The sequence below is a fragment of the Schistocerca cancellata genome, chromosome 1 (assembly GCF_023864275.1).
Source record: "Schistocerca cancellata isolate TAMUIC-IGC-003103 chromosome 1, iqSchCanc2.1, whole genome shotgun sequence".
Taxonomy (NCBI): Eukaryota; Metazoa; Arthropoda; class Insecta; order Orthoptera; family Acrididae; genus Schistocerca; species Schistocerca cancellata.
The window spans coordinates 302,626,310-302,652,585 of NC_064626.1; the positions used below are offsets into that span (position 1 = coordinate 302,626,310).

The 26,276-nt window shown below is 40.3% G+C and overlaps 1 protein-coding gene across 10 annotated transcripts in view; it reads left to right on the top strand.

Moving 5' to 3' along the window:
• LOC126172355 (citramalyl-CoA lyase, mitochondrial-like) overlaps positions 1-26,276 on the top strand; it is a 224,401-nt gene that overhangs the window by 102,190 nt on the left and 95,935 nt on the right. For all 10 annotated transcript variants that reach the window (XM_049920882.1, XM_049920884.1, XM_049920880.1 and 7 more), the window contains exons 5-6: positions 18,703-18,898; positions 19,009-19,122. In XM_049920882.1, coding sequence (XP_049776839.1) covers positions 18,703-18,898; positions 19,009-19,122 — 310 coding nt within the window. The remainder of the gene's footprint in view (positions 1-18,702; positions 18,899-19,008; positions 19,123-26,276) is intronic.

A 26,276-nucleotide genomic window follows, 5' to 3' on the forward strand; every position in this document is an offset into this window, starting at 1 on the left:
TTGTGGAAGTAAATGAGTGTCAAAAGAACATTTTCTTTTTGCCCAGAGTTCCTCCAAGCTACAGCTAATGAAAATAGTACATACTAGAAAAACGGTAGTAAAAAAGATAAGAATAGAAAATAGATTACTCAAACACCTGAAGTTTTTGATTGAGAAAGGAAATTAGGAAAAGAAAAAGAGTCCTCACAATTCCTAAACATTAGTAAAGCTGACTAAAGCCACGAGTAAATGCTCATGTCTCAATAACAAAGCAAAATAAGAAAAGAATAGAGAAACAATAAGCGAAAGATTGTTCCAGAGAGGACAGAGAATTGTTATAGAAATGAAAGCTATGTATATAAATATATGTAAAAATCTATAGTGTTAAGATATGAAATGTTATTATGAGTTATATTATTTGCATAATGATTATGTATAAAATATTGAGTGTTCGATCTGAGGAGAAGAGGGGGCGGGGGGTGGAAATGTAGTGATTCGAGAATTTCTGTGTAAATTCTAGAACCACTCAGCCTTATACTGTCTCAAACACACGATATTCTAGATATGAGTGTGGAATGGTAAAATCCTACCTACTGCGCATCTCATGTTTGTGTGTGCAGGTTTAAAATCAGTCGCGGGAAGAAAGTAGATGCGGCAGTCGAACGGCACCGACAAGTACCTGTCAGACAATCCATAGAGGTTTTAGTGCATGTGTAAGGAAGAACCATGGAGTTTTTATGTCGCTCTGTGCTTATTGTGTCATTGACTATCGTTATGTGAAACAAGAACAGTTGAAACAGTACTATTGTGGACTCTTGACTCAGACTTGGTAGAGGCAAGATGTTTTTTCAGTCTCTTTTTCTGAAAGTCATAGTATCTAAACAGACTTTCTTTTAAATGTAAATAAATTTGTTTCTAACGTAAGACTGTAAGAGAGACTTGCTGGAAGTTCCATATTTTGTTGAAAGTGAGAATTTGTTATTGTGCTTGAAAGTCAAATACATCGTTGACTGACGAAAAGTAAAGTTTGTATGGCTACTTATTTCATGAGTAGAAAGAGGCTTGGAAGTCCCTGTACCTAATGTTATTTGACAGAGAAGAAGTCAAGAGAGTTTCCAGCAACTGGCTATCCAGTAAAGAAGAGTGGCTGCAAATCCCAAGTAGGCCATCTTGTAAAGAAGTGAAATGTGGTCTGGGGAAATAAATCAGTATAACCCAGACTCACAATCACACTCACACTTTAAGTCATCAAAATGTTAGAATGCATAGGCCATTGGATGCCGAAACAAAAAAGATAGCAAAGTTCTTACAACTGTACAAGGGCCCATACTCGGTGGGACAGGTAGTAATACCAAATGCCCACTCAATTTTTTACAAGTGCGAGGTTGGGATTTTTAATTCCTGCAGCCTGAGAGCGTACATGATTCAATGGAGTATCATACAGCAGTAGCGGTACTGAAAATTAAAGATGTCTGTTAACAACACTCTCTATTTTGTGAATAGATTTTCTGTTGTAGTCATTAGTACGCATTTATTGTGACAGTCATTTTTGTGTGCGCCTGGACTGTGAGACAATTGATGTGAATGTGGAGAGGTCATATAATGGTTTAATTTGTGTGTTCCTGGGTTCCGTGCACAGTCACAATGCACAGCGCAATGCTGAGGGGTGCCAACCACATTCGACAGCATGATACTTCCTGTAGCATGGGATTATTATGCAGCCCATGCAAGTGCATTGCCATTTCCATGTCCAGTTTTTTTTATTTGTTGTGTATATTTAATTGTAATGCAGTGTGACGGATCCGTGTTTTTCTGTATTACCATGCAAGGTGTTCATTGTAAATACTCTAGTGTGAAAGGTGAAAACCAAATACACACCAACATTTGATGAGATTTCTGTTGCCATATGCAGAGGCATACCAAAGATACCTTGCAGGTGGTGGAGAAAACATTTTATCTATGCAAAGTAGTGCATGAAATGTTGATTGAAGCATGTTAGCATTATTTTGCATGTTAGAATTTAAGGACTGGTTAAAATCTTACGAGTGTAAAAGTTAGGCACATGAAAGATTTGTTTCTAGATTTTTTGACATTCGATTATTTACACAGCTTGCACACCTGACACCAGTGAATTGAGTCAACAAAAAAAAAGAAAAAAATATATTCTGCATGTTAAAGTTAAGGGTACACAAAGTTAGGTACACAAACAATTTTTTTTTTTTTTTTGTTGATATTCAGGTCCATCTACGTGGCTTCCACAGCTGACACTATGCAACCTAGTAAATGAGGAGGAGGCTCCCAAAGATCAGTGATGAATGTATTATACATCCTGATTGTGAATTCTGTGGTAGAAGAGAAGGTATCAATCTTGTTTTTTTATGTCTTATAAGGTAAGAAAACATGTGCACTGTTGGCGAAAACATGAAAGTGCTACCCATCCCATCCTTTCTGGCATGACCCATACCAGTCCAAAGATGTATACCATCAACCCCACAACATCCCACATTAGTGAATGAAGTGTTAGAGTTACTATTAGGGAGTGTGAAGACCTTTGTTTTCTTTTTGAAGTGTGTGTGTGCAATGGACAAATGAAACTAGATGGCCAATGGACAAATGAAAATAGATGGCCCATTTTGCCATGATTTTCAACCTTCTGTGTCAGAATTTTAATAGTCATGACAAGGAGCTTTGTGACACCTCCGATCGGAGCCACTTTCACCAACTCGCAGCAGCAGCAGCAGCTGAGGAGGAGCAGGAAGCTGGGCACACTGCAGTGGGAGCCTGAGCAGAGGACACTGCAGACATTCTGCAAACACACAGTGGGAAGCCAGGTGGAAGGAGGGACACATTGCAAAGAGCTTCCCTGACATGAAAAATCATGAGAGTTGTTCTGGCCTGGCAGTAACCATTTTACCTGCCTTAGAAAGCAGGAATGTGCTGACAATTCCAGCACCCCATGGCCACAGGGAGAAACATACACACAGTTCAGAGAATTCACACAGGGAGGTGTGTGTGGTAGAAGCCAGCATTCTTAAGTTGATGTTTTTCTTGACCGTAAGGATGTTCCTTAAAAATAATGGATGCCAGCAGACTCTGAGACAAGGCCCAAACATGAGTCTAAACATGAGTCTGTCCAGGCCTCAAGCAGAAAAAGCGTTTACAGGAAGTGCCACATAGCTGCTCTCGCAAAAGCTTCCGAATGCAGAAAAACATTGTAAGAATGTGAAATCATGAGAAAGATGCCGATCCCTGAGGCACGCACTAGCCCATGCCAGATAGAAAATTTCCACCCAGCACTGAGAGGTGAAATCATGAAATGGCAATTTGTCATTGCGCTGCATTGAAAATGTTGTCCACCAATGACGCCGAAAGGAAGAAAATTTCAAAGAGCAGTTGAGTTGAGAGATGGATGAGGAGCGAAATTGGGAGTCAGTGAGAAAGTGCAAAAATGAGAGGACATGAGGTCTCTTCCATTCACAGCTAACATCCACCTTCCAAAACTGTGAGATCACAGCTTCAGCCACACAACTGACAATGGGCAGACAACACAGAAGGTATACCTGGGCCTCGTTGCAAAGATTTTGACTGCCGATGAGGGCAGTGACGTGTGGCGCACAGCTCCAAGGCGACGTGCCATACCGACGTATTGCGTGCCGCCAATGGCAGTACATGACGAATGATAACAAATAATGGTGAGATTATTCGTCCCCCCCTCCTTCCTCTTAATAACTGAGTCATGAATATGGCCAGTCAAGTCAGCCCTGAGATCTGTAATTTTGTTTTGGTTTGTGTAAACAGCAGTGAAATAAATACATTTCTTTCCTGTTTTCATCATATAAGCAATCTACTACATTCATACATGAACGCCTTAATTTCATACTCTTTGTGTTTGTTTTTATTTAATTACCGATATCAATTAATTGTTGGCTCCTAATGTGGAGCAATCTCAATATTCATCTGCTCGTCATTTCATGTCCAACAGCAGAGAAGAAATGTGAAAACTAGTTTTAGGGAGAGAAATGTGTGCCAGTTGAGCTACAAAAACAATGTATTTTGATACACGTCAGCAAGGCACCACTGAATAGGTTTCGTAGTGGTATCTTCACTATTACAAACAGAATGTTTTATTTTCAAAAGTATTAATCTTCTTGCTGAATTACTATCTTGGTAGGGTCAAAATGCACCACCATCTGTCACTAAGTAAAACATTTTTGAGTTCCTGAAATGTGTTTTGACAGTCTTAGTCAACAGAAAAGGTACATTTTTGCAATGCAAATGATGGAATGGAGCCGTAATCTGAATGGCATTCAGTATGAACCAAATGTAGTACATCATCTTTCCTAGTACTGACTGCAGTTCAGAAACATTGTGAGGAACGGGCACAAGTGTCTTCTCGAAAAGTGTGACACTCGAAAAAGAGTATGCAAATTGGCAATGTGTTCTTTTGGTGTACAACCTGAAACGATAATAACATCAAGGTAGTTTGAACAAAATGGCACTTTTGCAGCCAACTGTTCCAAGTAACATTGTACCGCTGAAGGGCAAACGCAAATACTTGAACAGTCCTAAGCGTGTATTTACAACAAAAGCCTTCTGTGGTTCGTCATCCAATGGAATTTGCAAGGAGGCATCACGCAAATCTATCGTAGAAAAGTAACGTCGTGCACCAAGACTGTCCATGATTTTCTCAGAATCAGGTAATGGGTAAATGTCAACTACTGTCTGTGGGTTGACTGTAGACTTGAACTCAACACAAGTGCAAATGCGACTGGTAGGCTTAGGCAACATAACACTGACTAGCTTGAATGGGAGCAATTACACCATTGTCTTGCAATTCTTTCAATTCACTGTCTACTTTGTGTCTTAAAGCAATTGGAACAGGACAGGCCTGAAAAAACTTAGGCTTTGCATTGTCTTTCAATGTAGCATGCACTACAAAGTTATTAGCTTTTCCTATTCCTTCTGAAAATAGTTCAGGAAATTCTTTAACCATCTTTTGGCTCAGAAGCAGGCACTGAAAGTACATTGTCTTTGTCCAAGCAAATAAGAGGTGTCTAAACTGGATATGTTCTTACTGTCTCTTGATTTCAACACAGTAAAATTCACTGTTCTAGTGCAAGATTTGTAAGTGGCAAGCAAACTACACTGTCTGAGCACTGGAATTTCCCGCTCGTTGTAAGCAGTGAGATGCTTGCTAGATTTAGGAAGGTGTGGTGAGCCAATTGTTCATATGTGGCATTATTAATCAAAGTTGCTGAGGCACCTGTGTCTAGCTGAAAGTTTGCATGATGGCCAGCAATTCATAATGAGACAAGTAGTTTGTTAGAACGTCGTTGCACAGCACTAGGGTGAGGAGGAGGCACAACCTTAATCTCACTTTTGTCAGAACCTGCTGCAGGTTTTGAAAACACAATGTTCACTGCATGTGCATGAGCCTGTTTCTTCTGGGAGTGGGCAAAATTGGCAGTTTTGTGCTATTGCAAACAAGCTGCTTGGACATGGCCTTTCTTTCCACATGTATATCATATTGCAATATATGATGAGCAGTCATGTCTTTTATAGAGAGCAAAACATGTAGGGCAAGACTTCACTAAATTCACAGGCCTGTTTACATGTCTGTGTGGCTGTCCGCATGGCTGTGTATGTGCTCATTGTTGTTATGGCTGCTTGGGGCAGTCCCAACCAAGGGATGACTCAGCCCGACAAATTGGGGCCTGGTCAAACTTATCGGCTGCTATGGCACCCGAATCATATTGCTCTAAGATTTGGAATCCTTGGGGAAGTGATGGATCAGAGCAGTTTAAGATCTGTTCCCTTATTCTACTATCTGTGACACTGAATGTCATTGCATCATGTATCATTAAATCACTGTTGTATCATTAAATAACTGTACAAGTTGCCACAACTACACTCAGATTTACACTTCCTAGTCATGCCCGTTGATTCTGTTACCATTGATGGTATGTCTATTCTGACTTTTTGTGCATGTGAAAGAACTGATATCTAGCTACAGCTTCTTGGACTCAAAGATCATGGTACTGAGTTAATGCAGTGATTACTTGGTCACAGATGAGTTTGTAGGGAAACATGGGTGGGAATAGCTTTCATTTTAACCTGAACACTGAGGACCCAACAGTCAAAAGAAAGTATTGTAACTTAACAGTACCTCAAACACAATGAGATTAGTAATGTGCTTAGAACTGAGTCAAGTATTCAATCCATTCCTCCTCTGTTTCTATAAATTGTGGGAATGTTGGTATACTGGTCGGCAGCACTTGTTGGTTGGGTTGGTTGGTCAGTTGTAGTTGTGCGGTGAAAGCAGCTTGTGCTGCCAGCAGTTGTTGTACCATCATCAGTGTAAGACAGTGATTTGTCAGTTCTGAAAGTAAAAAAATTGTGTTAGCTCCATCACATTGGCCATCTGTGGCTGCAGCGCAGGGGCAGAGGATGGAGGAGGCAGAGAATTCATGGTTTACACAAATGCATTATATCAAAGAGCAAGCAAAGCCCCTGAAAAGAGAAATGTGATTAGTTCTGTGGCTTCCCTCCTGGAATACATGCAAGAACATAACAACAAATCAGAAAATAGCAACACTTGAACACAAGTACACCTGCAAGCTAAAATACTAGAGAAGCAAGCAAAATCTTCAGTCATGTTGATTAACTTCAATCACTACTGAATTATCCTCATTTGCTACTGTAGAGTCTTGTACTGCAAAGACGCAAGGGAGAGGATGTTGGTATGGTTGGCCAGTATCCTCTCTCTACAACACAAATGCACACGTGGATTAATACGGTTCTTTATTTACATGAACTGGAAACATTTACTTATCTTGAATAGAATCCATGTTTATGGTACAAGCTCATCAGTAATAATCCTCTTGCAGATTGATGTAATATCCATTTCAGTAATCTTGCTATTACAACCTTTAGTTTCTCCCCACTAGTAAAATAAAATTCTGGTTGAGATAAACTAGTCCAGCTATAGCACTAATCTGGTTGCTATATACTGTCATAGCCTGTGACACACTAAACCCACTCTGCGAGTAAACTGACAGACGCCCAACTGGATGATAGAGTGAACCCCTCTGGTCAGTGGTGGTGACCTAAATACATGCTGTCGAGAGGGTGTTGATGGTGTGTTGCTTGTGGGTGGGTCTCTGGCTTCTCTCGTGATAGGCACACTTGATCCAGTCCCTACTAATCAGTCTTTCCACTTCATCTTTGCCGACCGGTGTGCTGGTGACAGCTTATGCCAGCACATATTGAATTTTACAAATTTGGACTGGAAGTGCCAGTATGTGTCCTCATTTTGGCAATTGATCAAACAGACCCTGTGAAATTATAATCGTGATAGCTTCAGTGTCCAGTGTTGTGGGTACCCTTCAGCCAAGTATTTGTGCATTGATTAGAGCCTGTACTGTGTCTTCATTTTCATTTACACAGTTGGTAATATCTTTTATGTCACCACAGTTGTCACCACCTCTATTACTGGGCATCAAATGGGGACCTACTGAGACCAATTTGAATTTTCCAAATTACCCTGAGCACTAACCACCTTGTTAGGGGTAACATGAACTATGTGCACATTATTTGTCTGCTTTCACCAGTTTGTCTCTTGCATGGCCCTTGATTCAAAATTTCATAGTCCCTGGCTGCTATTTGTAATGTAATTTGGTTGTACTGATTATAGTCAGGCAGCAGTGGATTATTTTGTCACCCGGTTGCATTCTGCCCTTCCCAGTTGCCGTTTGGGTCATTGCCTCCGGTTGGTGGCACATTGTATGCTTGCTGACCATAATCTCTCTTGTCATGAAATCTTGACCAACTGAAATTCTGTACATGATTACTTTTATATCCTTGACTGAATTTTTGTCCCTTTCCATTACCAGATGGTTCCTATTGGTACTGCATTGAGGGGGATATGTCTGTCAACTATGTTGGTTGGATTGCCTTTCCCACCACATTGTTCGTTAGTTCATGTGGGGTCTGCCTGTGCACTGTCACTTTGTGGCTGTACAGGTCTCCTTTCATAGATAAGATCAATTGAATTGAGAACTGAGAGGAAAATCTCTGTACCATGCTCAGGAGTGGTGATCAATTTCTAATGTATGTTATCCGGTAGTCAGCTTTTTAAAATTTGTAGGACATCTATGTGTGATATAGAGTTTGTCCAGTAATGGGTTTTATTTGGATACTTCTCAAAGTATCTTCTGAACCATTCATGTTTGGTGTAGAGTGGCGCCAGGTTAAACACTTTACGCCTCAGTCTCACTCATACTGTTATGGAGCAGCACTTGTCTGGGAATGCCTTTTCAAACTGTTTATAGGTGTGACATTATTCCATCATGTCAGTGGCCCACAACAAGAAGTCACCCTGTGTATATTCTATCACAAAGTGTACCTTCTATGCTTTGGTCCAGTTCCTTGAAAAAATGTTCTGGAAGGCTCTTATGAACATGACTGGGTGTATTCATTTACCTTCAGAAGGAAAGATAAGAAACTGCCTGTGTCATAATAAGTCTTCATCCGCGAACAACATAGAAAGGCATGCACCACTGCCCACTGCTGGCGTGGCATTGTTTTGATGTATTGGATCATATTCTGAATTCCTAAGTGTCTCAGGGACAGAAGTTGGCAGCACCTGCTGCATGTTATAGTTGTGATCTATTTCACCTGACAGGTTAGGATTCAAGTGTGGATAAATGATTAGTTATCTCTCCTGTCTGTTGACACTTGATACCTTGGGGCTGAATGTTCCCTTTCATTTTCAGTGTTATTAACAATGTTAGTCTGCAATTTTACAACCATTACTTTCAACCGCTGATCTCTTTCACTGCCTTCTGTACCTTCATCGCATCCTCATTAACAGCTGCGTAACCTTTGTGTTCCTAGACTACCTTCTGTGCCAGGGTACTGCCTCGGTCTAGTGTACCAGCCTTGGCTCTATCCTTTATTTGCCTAATGTCCTTATCTGTCCTTGCTTGCTCGTTTCTCACGAACTGAGTATTTAAACTTAAGCTAACTGGTTGCAATTACAGGTCTTGCAGCTGTTCAGATAGACCTTTGTACACTGTTTACAATTCGTCTACGGTACCTGCGAGTGTATTTCTATTCTGGCACAATTGTCACTGCTCCTGCTGCATTTTTGTCTGGGCCTCAGACACCTTCTTCAATTTTCTGTGAACTTTTCTTGTTTCTCACCTACTAATGACACATTTTGGCTTAAATTATTTATATCTTGTCAAAAATCAGCAAGCAGTTGTGTTTCTAGATCTTTCCCCTTTAATTTATCCAATAATTCATTTGGAACATCAACACATGAATGTTATGTGAAGTCATTGAACTGTTGTATTATATCAGTTTAGAAAGCACCAAGAGTTTTCTTTTGCTTCTTGATCGGCATTTCTGGGGTGTACAATGCACCCTATCTGATCATGTTTGCATTAGGTGGGATACTGTCATCATCATACCATTTTGAATGGTAATGTTAGTATCATCTGTGTCCATGTTAATTGAAAAATGAAACTGGTCATTGTCACTGTGACTGACATTTTCAGTTTCAATTTTATTTGTTTCTATGTCCATGTTGGTACCATCTTGTACCCAACTATCCAGCAGTGGACTGGCAACAATGTGCCTATTTTGTGTACTTATTTGTCTTTAATTTTACAAAATGACAAAATAAATGAATACTTTTGAAAATAAAACATTCTGCTTGTAATAGTGAAGATACCACTACGAAACCTATTCAGTGGTGCCTTGCTGATGTGTATCAAAATACATTGTTTTTGTAGCTCAACTGGCACACATTTCTCTCCCTAAAACTAGTTTTCACATTTCTTCTCTGCTGTTGGACATGAAATGACGAGTAGATGAATATTGAGATTGCTCCACATTAGGAGCCAACAATTAATTGATATCGGTAATTAAATAAAAACAAACACAAAGAGTATGAAATTAAGGCGTTCATGTATGAATGTAGTAGATTGCTTATATGATGAAAACAGGAAAGAAATGTATTTATTTCACTGCTGTTTACACAAACCAAAACAAAATTACAGATCTCAGGGCTGACTTGACTGGCCATATACATGACTCAGTTATTAAGAGGAAGGAGGGGGAGACGAATAATCTCACCATTATTTGTTATCATTTGTCATGTACTGCCATTGGCAGCAAGCACTACGTCGGTATGGCACGTCGCCTTGGAGCTGTGCGCCACAAGTCACTGCCCTCATCGGCAGTCAAAATCTTTGCAACGAGGCCCAGGTATACCTTCTGTGTTGTCTGCCCATTGTCAGTTGTGTGGCTGAAGCTGTGATCTCACAGTTTTGGAAGGTGGATGTTAGCTGTGAATGGAAGAGACCTCATGTCCTCTCATTTTTGCACTTTCTCACTGACTCCCCATTTCGCTTCTCATCCATCTCTCAACTCAACTGCTCTTTGAAATTTTCTTCCTTTCGGCGTCATTGGTGGACAAAATTTTCAATGCAGCGCAATGACAAATTGCCATTTCATGATTTCACCTCTCAGTGCTGGGTGGAAATTTTCTATCTGGCATGGGCTAGTGCGTGCTGTGGTGTCACCGCCAGACACCACACTTGCTAGGTGGTAGCTTTTAAATTGGCCGCCGTCCGCTAGTATATGACGGACCCGCGTGTCGCCACTGTCAGTAATTGCAGACCGATCGCCACCACACGGCAGGTCTAGAGAGACGTACTAGCACTCGCCCCAGTTGTACAGCCGACGTTGCTAGCCATGGTTCACTGAGAATTACGCTCTCATTTGCCGAGACGATAGTTAGCATAGCCTTCAGCTACAGTTGCTACGACCTAGCAAGGCGCCATTACCAATTGATATTGTGATTATAAAGCCTGTACAGTAACGAGAGATGTTCTACAAATGTGGATTAAAGTTAAGTATTCCAGAAGCTACGTACTTTTCTTTATAGCATTCATTACGTATCCTGTTTCAGACCTCACGCCAGCCTGCGTGAGCTTATAGCATGCATTTCGGTCTCCTCCAACAAAACAGTGTTGGCACGTCTGCCGACACTTCACGTGCCTCAGGGATCGGCATCTTTCTCATGATTTCACATTCTTACAATGTTTTTCTGCATTCGGAAGCTTTTGCGAGAGCAGCTATGTGGCACTTCCTGTAAACGCTTTTTCTGCTTGAGGCCTGGGCAGACTCATGTTTAGACTCATGTTTGGGCCTTGTCTCAGAGTCTGCTGGCATCCATTATTTTTAAGGAACATCCTTACGGTCAAGAAAAACATCAACTTAAGAATGCTGGCTTCTACCACACACACCTCCCTGTGTGAATTCTCTGAACTGTGTGTATGTTTCTCCCTGTGGCCATGGGGTGCTGGAATTGTCAGCACATTCCTGCTTTCTAAGGCAGGTAAAATGGTTACTGCCAGGCCAGAACAACTCTCATGATTTTTCATGTCAGAGAAGCTCTTTGCAATGTGTCCCTCTTCCACCTGGCTTCCCACTGTGTGTTTGCAGAATGTCTGCAGTGTCCTCTGCTCAGGCTCCCACTGCAGTGTGCCCAGCTTCCTGCTCCTCCTCAGCTGCTGCTGCTGCGAGTTGGTGAAAGTGGCTCCGATCGGAGGTGTCACAAAGCTCCTTGTCATTACTATTAAAATTCTGACACAGAAGGTTGAAAATCATGGCAAAGTGGGCCATCTATTTTCATTTGTCCATTGGCCATCTAGTTTCATTTGTCCATTGCACACACACACTTCAAAAAGAAAACAAAGGTCTTCACTCCCTAATAGTAACTCTAACACTTCATTCACTAATGTGGGATGTTGTGGGGTTGATGGTACACATCTTTGGACTGGTATGGGTCATGCCAGAAAGGATGGGATGGGTAGCACTTTCATGTTTTCGCCAACAGTGCACGTTTTCTTACCTTATAAGACATAAAAAAAACAAGATTGGTACCTTCTCTTCTACCACAGAATTCACAATCAGGATGTATAATTCATTCAAGTCAGTTCAAAAGTCATTTGTCATGGTGTCCATAGCAGTCATTACCTTTTCTTTTTTTCCTTGTTTTCTAAACACCTTCAAAGCCTGATGCCAAGGAACAGGTCACCCCACACAAAAGGAGGAGACGCTCACTCGCCATGTCGCATTGTAGAAGTGATGGGTTAAAGCCATTCTCCCATCTGCACATATTGTAATAATATGTCCCATAGTGGGATTTCCTCAACCATACAAAACAAAAATAAAAAGCCAGAAGGCTTAGATGAAATACTGCAGTGTGTGCTGGAACAATGCAAACAAAATATACAAGCTCCCTCAGCAAACACAGTACATAAGTAATTCACACCAGCAAAATTTACAGAGTATTTAAAACAGTTAACAGGTTTTACCTCTGCTAAAGAAAGGTAATGCAGAAAAACTAGAAAACTACCGGCCTATCTCCCTACATCATCATTTAAAAAATAATAGAATCAATTATGAAATACATATTAATGAATTACTTGAATAAATACAATGTTGTAAGTGAATCACAGTCTGCTTTGCTAAATGATAAAAAATACAGAATCAACCATAGTAGATTTCACAAAAGAGATACAGTACTTGATGCTCTTGATGAAGAGGATCTTTCTAAGGCTTTTGATACTGTTGAACACAATATTCTGCTGAATAAGCTAAAAGTATTTGAAATAAGATGTGTAGCGAATGACTGGTTCCAATCACACATAACAGATAGGGTGCAAAGAGCAGAGATAACACCTAACTTACCTCAAATAAGTCTAAACCTTTAGTAAAACATTTTTCAGATGCATAATACATTAATATAGGTGATCCTCAGAATAGCACATAAGGACCAGTACTGTAGTGAATAGAGACATAACTTTCCCAGTAGTATTAGTCATGCTACTCTATCCTGTGGAAGCTTCTTCATCTCTCTGATGATGACAGCAATATTATAGTCACTGATAAAACAAGCAAGTCCCTTGTAGAGAAAGCAACTGAAACTAACAAGGAACTTTACAATTGATTAATATTCAATAAAGTGACAGTGAACATAAAGACAACAAATGCCATGAATTTCAGTTTGAAGAAGGAAAATGATTCTGTTAAGTTAAATGTAGGCGATTTTCTGTAGACTGTGTAACAAACAGAAAAATTCTAGAAATGAATATTGATTCTGAGTTGAAGTGGTGTGAACAAACAAAGATATTTGCAAACAGAATGTCGTCAGTATGTCATGACTGTAACAGCCAGTGTCACATACTATTCATATGTACACTCAGTCTTAGTATGGTATTCTTTTCTGATGGACAAATGCACAAAATATTAACACAGTTTTCAAACTACAGAAAAGAGCTATAAAAATAACTGAAAATATTAGCAGAGCTCTTTAATTTCCAGGATCACACAGAACATCTCATAATAGTGAACGTTGTCAGCAATCCTCTACAGATGAGTGAACTGAGGCCTGTGCGATCTCAACTTGGACTACCCTTAGCTGGCAGGAGATAATTCTGAGATCCCACATTGTGGACAGTGTTTGAGACTTCATTTAGTGCCAAATCACAATTTTGGTAATTGCATGTATTGTCATCTGGAGACATGTGTCAAACTTGGTGAAAGATATAGCTAGAGTGTACACCGGCTATGGCAAAACAGGATTGCTGCTGGCTATGTACACAAAACGAGATTGTGGATGATGAAGTTCTGGATCATAAGTTGTTGCTGTTGTTGTGGTCTTCAGTCCAGAGACTGGTTTGATGCGGCTCTCCATGCTACTCTATCCTGTGCAAGCTTCTTCATCTCCCAGTACCTACTGCAACCTATCTCCGTCTGAATCTGATTAGTGTATTCATCTCTTGGTCTCCCTCTACGATTTTTACCCTCCACACTGCCATCCAATACTAAATTGGTGATCCCTTGATGCCTCAGAACATGTCCTACCAACCGATCCCTTCTTCTAGTCAAGTTGTGCCACAAATTTCTCTTCTCCCCAGTTCTGTTCAGTACCTCCTCATTAGTTGTGTGATATAACCATCTAATCTTCAGCAGTCTTCTGTAGCACCGCATTTCGAAAGCTTCTATACTCTTCTTGTCCAAACTATTTATCGTCCACGTTTCACTTCCATACATGACTGCACTCCATACAGAGACTTTCAGAAAAGACTTTCTGACACTTAAATCTATACTCGATGTTAACAACTTTCTCTTCCTCAGAAACGCTTTCATTGTCATTGCCAGTCTACATTTTATATCCTCTCTACTTCAACCATCATCAGTAATTTTGCTCCCCAAATAGCAAAACTCATTTACCACTTTAAGTGTATCATTTCCTAATCTAGTTCCCTCAGCATCATCCGATTTAATTCGACTACATTCCTTTATCCTCATTTTGCTTTTGTTGATGTTCACGTTATATCCTCCTTTCAAGACACTGTCCATTCCGTTCAACTGCTCTTCCAGGTCCTTTGCTGTCTCCAACAGAATTACAATATCATCAGCAAACCTAAAAGTTTTTATTTCTTCTTCATGGATTTTAATACCTGCTCTGATTTTTCATTTTTTTCCTTTGCTGATTTCTCAATATACAGATTGAATAACATCGGGGATAGGCTACAACCCTGTCTCACTCCCTTCCCAACCACTGCTTCTCTTTCAAGCCCCTCAGCTCTTATAACTGCCATCTGCTTTCTGTACAAATTGTAAATAGCCTTTTGCTCCCTGTATTTGACCCCTCCAAACTTCAGATTTTGAAAGAGAGAATTCCATTCAACATTGTCAAAAGCTTTCTCTAAGTCTACAAATGCTATAAACATAGGTTTGCCTTTCCTTAATTGTCTTCTAAGATAAGTCATAGGGTCAGTATAGCCTCACGTGTTCCAACATTTCTACGGAATCCAAACTGAATTTCCCGGAGGTTGGCTTCTACCACTTTTTCCATTTGTCTGTAAAGAATTTATGTTAGTATTTCCGTGACTTATCAAACTGTTAGTTTGGTAATTTTCACATCTGTCAACACCTGTTTTCTTTGGGATTGGAATTATTATATTCTTCTTGAAGTCTGAGGGCATTTCACCTCTCTCATACATATTGCTCACCAGATGGTAGAGTTTTGCCAGGGTAGCCTCTCCCAAAACTATCAGTAGTTATGTTGTCTACTCCTGGGGCCTTGTTTTGGCTTAGGTCTTTCAGTGCTCTGTCAAACTCTTCACGCACTACTATGTCTCCCATTTCATCTTAATCTATATCCTCTCCATTTCCATAATACTGTCCTCAAGTATATTGCCCTTGTATAGACCTTCTATATACTTCTTCGACCTTTCGGCTTTCCCTTTTTTGCTTAGAACTGGGTTTCTATCTGACCTCCTGATATTCATACAAGTGGTTCTCTTTTCTCCAAAGGTCTCTTTAATTTTCCTGTAGGCAGTATCTATCTTACCCCTAGTGAGATAAGCCTCTACATCCTTACATTTGTCCTCTAGCCATCCTTGATTAGCCATTTTGCACTTCCTGCTGATCTCATTTTTGAGATGTTTGTATACCTTTTTGCCTGCTTCATTTACTGCATTTTTATATTTTCTCCTTTCATCAATTAAATTCAATATATCTTCTGTTACCCAAGGGTTTCTACTAGCCCTCGTCTTTTTACCTACTTGATTTTCTGCTGCCTTCACTATTTCATCTCTCAAAGTTACCCATTCTTCTACTGTATTTCTTTCCCTCATTCTTGTCAATTGTTCCCTAATGCTCTCCCTGAAACTCTCTACAACCTCTGGTTCTGTCAGTTTTTTCCATGTCCATAAATTCCCACCTTTTGGCAGTCTCTTCAGTTTTAATCTACAGTTCATAACCAATAGATTTTGGTCTGAGTCCACATCTGCCCCTGGAAATGTCTTACAGTTTAAAACCTGGTTCCTAAATCTCTGTCTTACCATTATATAATCTATCTGAAACCTTCCAGTATCTCTAGGCCTCTTCCATGTATACAACCTTCTTTCATGATTCTTGAACCAAGTGTTAGCTGTGATTAAGTTATGCTCTGTACAAAATTCTACCAGGCGGCTTCCTCTTTCATTTCCTACCCCCACTCCATATTCACCCACTATGTTTCCTTCTCTTCCTTTTCCTACTATTGAATACCAGTCACCCAAGACTTTTAAAATTTCGTCTCCCTTCACTAGCTGAATAATTTCTTTTATCTCAACGTACATTTCATTAATCTCTCTGTTATCTGCGGAGCTAGTTGGCATATAAACTTCTACTACTGTGGTAGGTGTGGGCTTCTTGTCTATCTTGGCCACAATAATGTGTTCACTATGCTGTTTGTAGTAGCTTACCCACACTCCTATTTTTTTATTCATTATTAAACATACTCCTGCATTACCCCTATTTGATTTTGTATTTATAGCCGTGATTTCACCTGACCAGAAGTCTTGTTCCTCCTGCCACCAAACTTCATGAATTCCCACTATATCTAACTTTAACCTATCCATTTCTCTTTTCAAATTTTCTAACCTACCTGCCCGAATAAGGGATCTGACATTCCACGCTCCAATCCGTAGAACACCAGTTTTCTTTCTACTGATAACGACGTCCTCCTGACCGAGCGAGGTGGCGCAGTGGTTAGACACTGGACTCGCATTCGGGAGGACGACGGTTCAATCCCGCGTCCGGCCATCCTGATTTAGGTTTTCCGTGATTTCCCTAAATCGCTCCAGGCAAATGCCGGGATGGTTCCTTTCAAAGGGCACGGCCGACTTCCTTCCCCGTCCTTCCCTAATCCGATGAGACCGATGACCTCGCTGTCTGGTCTCCTTCCCCAAACCAACCAACGACGTCCTCCTGAGCAGTCCCCGCCCGGAGATCCGAATGGGGGAGTATTTTACGTGAGGAATATTTTACCAGAGAGGATGCCATCATCATTTAATCATACGGAAAAAGCTGTATGCCCTTGGGAAAAATTACGGCTGTAGTTTCCCCTTGCTTTCAGCTGTTCACAGTACCAGCACAGCAAGGCCATTTTGGTTAGTGTTACAAGGCCAGATCAGTCAATCATCCAGACTGTTGCCCCTGCAACTACTGAAAAGGCTGCTGCCCCTCTTCAGGAACCACACATTTGTCTGGCCTCTCAACAGATTTCCCTTCATTGTTGTTGCACCTACGGTACGGCTATCTGTATATTGCTGGCAAGAGACCTTGGAAATTACCTATAGCCCTTTGTAAAGATCTTTTCAAAACACTGATGATTTCAGCTACACAGTGTGAGTAATTTACCAATCAGTTGTACACATTAAAAATGACACCGATAATTACAGTACAAATTGCTCCTTCCATAACCATGAAACAAGATGTAGACTGAGCTTACGTTTAACAGGAAAGAATAACCATAAAACTGAGAATAGAATTTTTTGTACCAAGAAATAAAACTGTATGATAAATTGCTCAAGGAGATTGTGAAGAGATTACTAAAAGAAATCTATTTAGAAAGGCATTTAAAAAGTTTGATTTAAGCATAATGTTGTATACAGTGAAGGTTTATTTATGTTACACACAGCATGGGTTTGGTAAAAAATGCAAATCAAATAAATAATAATAACAATAATAAAACAACTATCATTTCACAAAGCTCTCTCATACTGTACTATGTTTTTTGATTTCTTTTCTTTTCTTAAAAAACCTACACCCAAATGTACAATACTAACAACGTATCCTCTTTCTGAGATCATCATCTCACTCATTACAGAGATGTACTGACTCAGTTTTCCTGGCGAATATATGGGAAGTTGTAGCACACAAAATAGAAACGTTATTAAATCACTTCTTTGTAAAAGAAAGTATTGCACACTAGGGATAAAGTGAATAAGGTAGCACTGTTTTAAACAGACTGGCCATTTATTTGGGAGGGTGGAAGCTCCAATCTTCATCCAGCCATCTTGAATTAGGTTTTCCTTAGTTTCCCTAAATTACGTGAAGCAAATGCTGGGGTTATCAGAATGAATCATGTTGTTGCATGACAATGCCCACACTCACACTGCCAATTGGATGAAGGCTACACTTCAGTAATTTGGGTGGGAAACAATGGAAGATCCTCCATACAGGCAGATCTTTTACCATGTGACCTTTTCATCTTTGGTGACCCGAAGAAAGACACACGTGGGTGTTGATTTCAGTCAGACGAGGAAGTGCAAGAGTTGATGCAGTTGTGGAACCGTCTGCGGCCACATTCTGTAAAATAGGAACTGATCATCTTATCTAAGGTAAATGTATTAATGCACATTGTGATTACTTTTGAAGGAAATCATTCCATGATCCCGTTGCGACAGGTTCAGTTTTTATTTGACTGCCCCTCACTCTTTAAATCAGAATACAATAACAGCTCTCGCAGAATAATGGCTTTGCCTACAATCATTAATTCTACACTCCATCCACATATTAAACAGAAAAAACAGTAATATACAGTTCAGTAAAAAAAATACCCTCTGCAACATGCTTTGTAATTTCTAATACTGCAAAAAATGCAGATTTTGTTGTTCTCTAGCACATTATGTCTTTTGTTCGGTAAAATACTGTTGCAGAGGATAGATTTAATTAATATATCATTTTCCTTCTTTATATATAACATTGACAGTCATGTTTACAATTATTTTATCAGTACTGTACTTCTTAGAAAAACATTTTTGTGTGAAATATAATTTAAATGTACTTATGTCTAATATTCTCCAACAGTTTGCAGACAAACTAAATGTAATCGTAGGAGATGAGAGGAATAAAATAAAAATGAACTTAATCTTATTTATTGAATCAGCCAAAGGAATAATGGACTTACCCACAATATGTCAAAAATCTATTGAACTGGCTGAAAAGTCATGTTTTTTACCTGTTGCATTGATCATTGGAAGTGATGACTTGTGCGCTGATCTTGGTAAAACATAAAATTTTAAATAGATGTAAAAAACCTTTAATATATTGCATACATTTATTTTCTATAATTTATTTTCTCACAATTTTAATGAAGTTTTCTGCTTCTTTCAGGTATTTCACGATCAGATGATGGTTATGAAATACTGTATGCTCGCCAGAGGCTTGTGTTAATAGCAAAAGCTTTCAACTTTCAAGCAGTTGATATGGTTGACATTAATTATAAAGGTATGTGAAATAAGTATCGTTATTTTATATTAAGAAATATAAAGAACTGTGGCAATGTAGTTCTTATTCTGTCATAATAGATAGTATTATCTAAATATAATTACCTTCCAGGATATGGAACAAGTCAAGATAATGCCAGTATTATTGTGGTGTGTCAGAAAGTTAACATGATTTAGCAAAGTCAGGGTTAGATACCCAGTATTCAAAAACTCAGATGTGTGACAAGACAGTTGTAAGTTTCAAGAGGCCAAACAAGTGGCAGAATACATTAAAAGTGGTGTTAAGGGAATGTAAATAGGTCTTTTTGAGTGTTAACTTTAATCCATTGAAGTATAAAATCAGAATGTTATGTATCTGAAATAACTGTCTTGGTATGTCAATCCTGATAGCTTGCCTTTGAAACGGATGACAAACTGTTGAACTTGGTGACTCTAGATATCTCAAAACCTGATGACACATTTTTGAAAATGGTGTATCTGAATATCTTAATACCTGGAAAAAAATTCTGTGAGACATTGTGATGATGTGTGCAGTGGCAACACTATGGCACATGACTGTATGATAAGGATACAGTACACACTGAGGTGACAAAAGTCAAGGGATACCACCTAATATTGTTGGACCTCCTCTCACCTGGCTTAGTGCAGCAGCTTGTCTTGACATGGACTCAGCAAGTCATTGGAAGTCCCCTGCAGAAATACTGCTGCCTCTATAGCAACCCATAATTGTGAAAAGGTTTCCGGTGCAGGATTTTGTGCATGAACTGACCTCTCGATTATGCCCCATAAATGTCTGATGGGATTCATGTTGGGCAATCTGGATGGCTAAACCATTACCTTTAACTGTCCAGAATGTTCTTCAAACCAATCGCGAACAACTGTGGCCCAGTGACATAGTGAATTGTCATCCCTAAAAATTCCATCTTTGCTTGGGAATATGAAGTCCATGAATGGCTGCAGATGGTCTACAAATAGTCAAACATAAACATTTCCAGTCATTGATTGGTTCAATTGTACCAGAGGACCCAATCCACTCCATGTAAACACAGTCCAGGCCATTATGGAGCCACAACCAGCCTCTTCACAACTTGGGTCTGCACCACACTCAAACCCTACCATCTGCTCTTACCAGATGAAACTGGTACTCATCTTATGAGGTCACAGTTTTCTAGTAATCTAGGATCCAAGTGATATCATCACAAGATGGGGAGAGGGGCTGCATGTAGAGGCAATGTCATGCTGTTAGCAAAGCCACTCACATTGGTTGTCTGCTGCCATAGCCCATTATCAGCAAAATTTGCTGCACTATCCAAACAGATACGTTTGTCCAATGTCACTCATTGATTTTTGAGGTTATTTCATGCAGTGTTGCTAGTCTGTTAGCAATAGAACCCTATGCAGATGCCACTCATCTGTGTCATTAAATCAAGGTGTCGGCAGCTACATTGTCCAAAGTGAGAGGAATATTTAATTCCCTAACGATCTCTGAAATACAATGTCTCATACACCTATTTCCATCTACCATTCTGCTTTCAAAGTTGTTAAATCCTGTTGTGCAGCCATAATCACACCAGAAACCTTTCTGCATGACCCACTTTAGTACAAATGACTGTTCTACTAATGCACTGCCCTTTTATACCTTGTGTACACAGTACTACCACCATTTGTATACAGGGTGTTACAAAAAGATATGGCCAAACTTTCAGGAAACATTCCTCACACACAAAGAAAGAAAATATGTTATGTGGACATGTGTCCGGAAACACTTACTTTCCATGTTAGAGCTCATTTTATTACTTCTCTTCAAATCACATTAATCATGGAATGGAAACACACAGCAACAGAACGTACCAGCGTGACTTCAAACACTTTGTTACAGGAAATGTTCAAAATATCCTCCGTTAGCGAGGACACATGCATCCACCCTCCGTCGCATGGAATCCCTGATGCGCTGATGCAGCCCTGGACAATGGCGTATTGTATCACAGCCGTCCACAATATGAGCACGAAGAGTCTCTACATTTGGTACCGGGGTTGTGTAGACAAGAGCTTTCAAATGCCCCCATAAATGAAAGTCAAGAGGGTTGAGGTCAGGAGAGCGTGGAGGCCATGGAATTTGTCCGCCTCTACCAATCCATTGGTCACTGAATCTGTTGTTGAGAAGCGTACGAACACTTCGACTGAAATGTGCAGGAGCTCTATTGTGCATGAACCACATGTTGTGTTGTACTTGTAAAGGCACATGTTCTAGCAGCACAGGTAGAGTATCCCGTATGAAATCATGATAATGTGCTCCATTGAGCGTAGGTGGAAGAACATACTGACAAAACTAAAATGAGCTCTAACATGGAAATTAAGCGTTTCCGGACACATGTCCACATAACATCTTTTCTTTATTTGTGTGTGAGGAATGTTTCCTGAAAGTTTGGCCGTACCGTTTTGTAACACCCTGTATGTGCATATTGCTATTGCATGCCACGTAAAAGGCCATGGACTGTGGGTATCTTTTATCACATTTTATATCCTTTCACTGGGGACACCGAACATTAATGCTTATGTATGGCAACTCAGGAGGCAATAGGGCTCACAACAGATGGATGAGGCTGTTTAGTGTACTTACTGTTTAGACTCCGTGTATAGGCTGACACTGGCTGTGATGAAATCAAACAATGGAAACTTCAGATAAGAATATAAAAAATGTAGAACAAGAGAGATTGCTACTTACCATAAAGATAACATGATGAGTTGCAGACAGGCACAATAAGAGACAGTTACACATAATCTTTCCGCCAAGTTGCAGACAGGCACAATTAAAAGATACCTACACATAAGCTTTTGGCCACAGCCTTTTGTCAGAAAAGAGAAACACACACACATAATTCATTCACACAAGAAAGCACTCCTCACACACACATTGACTGTCCACTCTGGCAGGTCAGGCAGAATGTCACTTTTTTTGCAGAAAGATGTAGCAGGGGTCCATTGTAACAGAAATGATGTGAAGGAAATGGGAATAACCCAGAAATGGGCCAAATAGGTCTTGATGGTTGTGAGAGGAGCTGGATAGAGAACAGACATGTAAAGACATGCAAAAACATGTGCAGGTACGCAAACATGTGCAAAACCCCAAGAAACTATGTAAAAATACACGCAAATACTTTAAAAATGCACAGAAATGTGGGCAAAAATGAATGGGTGTGATATGGAAATGTGTGTGTGTGTTTTGCAACAAGGGAAGAGAGGGGGAATTGGGATGTGTTAGGTTGAGAATCCAAGTTTGTGTGGCATGAACAGGTGTGGAAAACAAAACGCTGAAGTATGTCAAGACAAAGGGTGAGGTGGGTAGTAATAAATAAAATTACAACTATCAGAGGAAAGAATCAGATGCTGCATTAACATTCTGCATGATCATGAAGACTGTGTTATGCGTGAATGATTATTGATAACAGTGTGGCTCAGAAGTAGATGCGGTTTGGAGGACAGTCTAAAAACACAGGAAAGAAGAAAAAGAACAGGTGCAGAGAGTAATGCTGCAGGGAATAGTACAAAGGAAAACATCACAGGATTGTAGGATGGAAGGAAAGCTGTTCAGCAAAATCAAGCACTGGAAACTCTAGGTAGGGATATCAACAATGTAGGAAAAGATAGATTGCTACTTACCATAACGATAACATTCTAAGTTGCAGACAGGCGCAATTGAATAACACTTACACATAAGCTTTCGGCCACAGCCTTTGTTGGAAAAGGAGAAAAACTCTCTCTCTCTCTCTCTCTCTCTCTCTCTCTCTCTCTCTCTCTCTCTCTCTCTCTCTCACACACACACACACACACACACACACAAAACCATCAACTCTGGCAGCTCAGGCCAGGAACTCGATCTGTTGTATTCATATGCAAAGTGAATTGGCCAATGTCTAGAAACTGTTGTAAGCTGAATTGGGCATTCATCAGGATTTAGGTGGCAGTGGTGATGACAGTCTTGTGGCAAAAACAGTGGCACTTCCATTTTCTCTGATGTCCCTTGGGAACCCTGATTTCATAAATGCCTTCTGATACTGTCGACCTGCCCTGTTCATATTTACTTTAGAGTGCATAGTGAATGGTGTTGCTGTCATGAATCTCTGGGCAGAACACAGAAATGAATACTGGTTACATGGCTGAACCTTTATGCCTTAAAGACAGAATTCAGGTCTTGCACATTGCTGGGAGCCAGCATGGGACACCTTGTCTGTTGGGACTGAAAGGCTTGGACAAGTGCAGAGTGTGAGTTTGATAAACATTGTTAGGAAAATAGTGTCTTGGATTTATTTTTTGTACTACTTGGTTACTACACAATTGACAAAGAACAGGACAGGTTCTGCACGTGCAATCTTGAAATGTGATTTCATAAGGTTTATTCTGTATGGATACCATACTACCCTCCCTGATTGAAGAGCTTACTTCATCTGTGACCCTTTTGTTGGCTTCCATTAACAGACAGGATACCGTTTCACCGGGTCCTACCATCTTCTTTTCCTCCTTATCATGCTTCAGCTGAGGATTGGGAAGTTTATGAAAAAAGACTCAGACAGCATTTTTTGGCTTTCATTGTGACAGACTCAAATTTGTGCAAAGCCGTCTTCCTGTCGTGGCTTCCACCTAAGGTATCAATTGCTGTGTCTGCTTGCCTCTTTACAAGAATCGATGGCTCTTACTTTTAGAATGAGATTTTCATTCTGCAGTGGAGTGTGTACAGATATGAAACTTCCTGGCAGATTAAAACTGTGTGCCGGCCGGAGACTCTAACTCGGGACCTTTGCCGTTCGTGGGCAAGTGCTCTAGCATCTGAGTTACCCAAGCACGACTCACACCCCGTGCTCACAGCTTCAGTTCTGCCAGTACCTTGTCTCCTACATTCCAAACTTCACAGAAGCTCTCCTGTGAACCTTTCAGAACTAGCACTCTCGGTCCGGCACCCAGTTTGAACCTGCCAGGAAGTTTCATATCGGTGCACACTCTGCTGCAGACTGAAAATGTCATTTTGGAAACTTCCCCCAGGCTGTGGCTAAGCCACGTTTTTGCAATATCCTTTCTTCCAGGAGTGCTAGTTCTGCAAGGTTCGCAGGAGAGCTTCTGTGAAGTTTGGAAGGTAGGAGATGAGGTACTGGCAGAATTGTAGCTGTGAACGAAGGGTGAGTCGTGCTTGGGTAGCTCAGATGGTAGAGCACTTGCCCGTGAAAGGCAGAGGTCCCGAGTTCGAGTCTCGGTCCGGCACAGTTTTAATCTGCCAGGAAGTTTCAGCTCTTACTTTTGATCACATGTGCAGTTTATTTTCCAACTCCTATTGCAAATGAACGTGCCATAACAGTATGAGTAGAATTCTGTAATGCTGCAAAAAACCAAACTAGTCATACAGAGCCTGGGCGGCTGAAATTCATGGCCTTAGTCATAAGTGTCAGTTCGTTATTGATGACCATAATGACTCTTATGCAGGCTCTATTGTGTGTGGAACAATTATCTGTTTAGCTCCAGACAAAGTAGAGTGCCAGGAGGCTTTACTCTGTGAAAACCTACTGTTGGCAAAAGTTTTGTGCAAATAGCACAATCTTTTGAAGCTTCTCAAACAAAGGGTGACCAAATCGTAGTATGTGGCAGTAGTGTCACAAGATGTGTCCACAAGGACAACAGACAGCTTGCACGGGGAAGTGGCAGTGGGTGCAGTAAACATGTGGGCTTAGCACCAAGCAGAATAAGGCTGGGTCAAACAGTCACAAATACTGCAGCATCAACAGTTTCTGTTTCCATCTTGTCCTTTCTGTTTTGTCTAGCATGGGGTTTAGTATGCCCTAGGCACTGGGCTGCTTGTAATTCTGCCAGAAGAAAGGCCACGTTGCCTTCATGTATTGTTCACTGAAGGTTGCCCAGGATATGGACATAGACATAAACTGTGTTACTCCAATGCTCTTGACTTTTTCCAAGCTGTTTATCTAGTTAAGTGTTTTTTGTCAAGTGCTCTGGGTACAGTTTGACACAGGTGCTGCAGTGATTTTATTAAACTCTCAAACCTATGTGAGTTTAGGCTCAATGCGTTTGACACATGTTGTGTGGAAGCTGATCAGTTACAACAAACAGAACATAGTGTTGTTGGAACAATTTACTGCACATCTGCCTCTTACAAGTCAGTGGTTTGTTCCATTACATTTTTGGCGGTTGTTGATGCCAGTGTTGAGAACTTGTTCAGGATGGACACATTTCAGACATTTGGATTTTCTGTCACTGATGTAGTTCACATTGTGTCTGATCAGGTACCGTTTTTTCAGTTGGAAACAGTTTGTGAGGGGTATTTTGGGCTTATACTTGGAAGGTATAAGGTGTGCTACAAATTTTTCTGGTCATATTTATTTGAAATCCACAGCTTGGCCTTAGTTTTGTCATGTGCTTCCTATTCCCATTGCCCTGAAAAATCAAGTGAAAGAAGAATTGGACAGAGTTAAATCTGAAAGGGTGGTGCAACCTATTATGGCTAGTGAATGATCATCTCCGATGGTTGTAGTACAGAAGCCATTGGGGAAACTTCAGTACTATTGTCAATGCACAGTTGATTACAGATACATGTCATCTCTTGCACCAAGAGAAACTGTGGGGGGAAAATATCAGGTGGCCAATACTTTTCTAAAATCGATTTTTTGAAGCATATCTGCAGGTTCCTGTGGACAAAGAGTCTCAGTGAGTTGTGGTTTTGAATACTCCTTTTGGTCTCTATCAATATTTGCACCTTGATTTTGCTGTGGATAGCAACCTGCTACTTTCCAATGATTTTTAGAGCAATTGACTATGTCTGTCCTGGGTTGCATGAATTATCTGGACAATATTGTTGTCACAGGCTCCTCCATGGTTGATCATTTGAAAAATTTGCACACTTTGTTTTCTGTCTTACAGTCCACAGGCTAATGGTGTAACCTCATGAAATCTCAGTTTCTTCAACCTTCTATTGTTTATTTGGGGATTGAGGTCTCATGGGATGAGGTTTGCCCCCTGCCAGACCACATTTCCACTCTTTAGTCTGTGCCTCCTCCTCATCCATAAAGGAGCTTCTAGTCTTCTTAGGGGAGATAACTGAATGCTATAAATTCTTGCCAAGGGCAGCTACATTGGCCCACCTGTTGCATGCCTTGT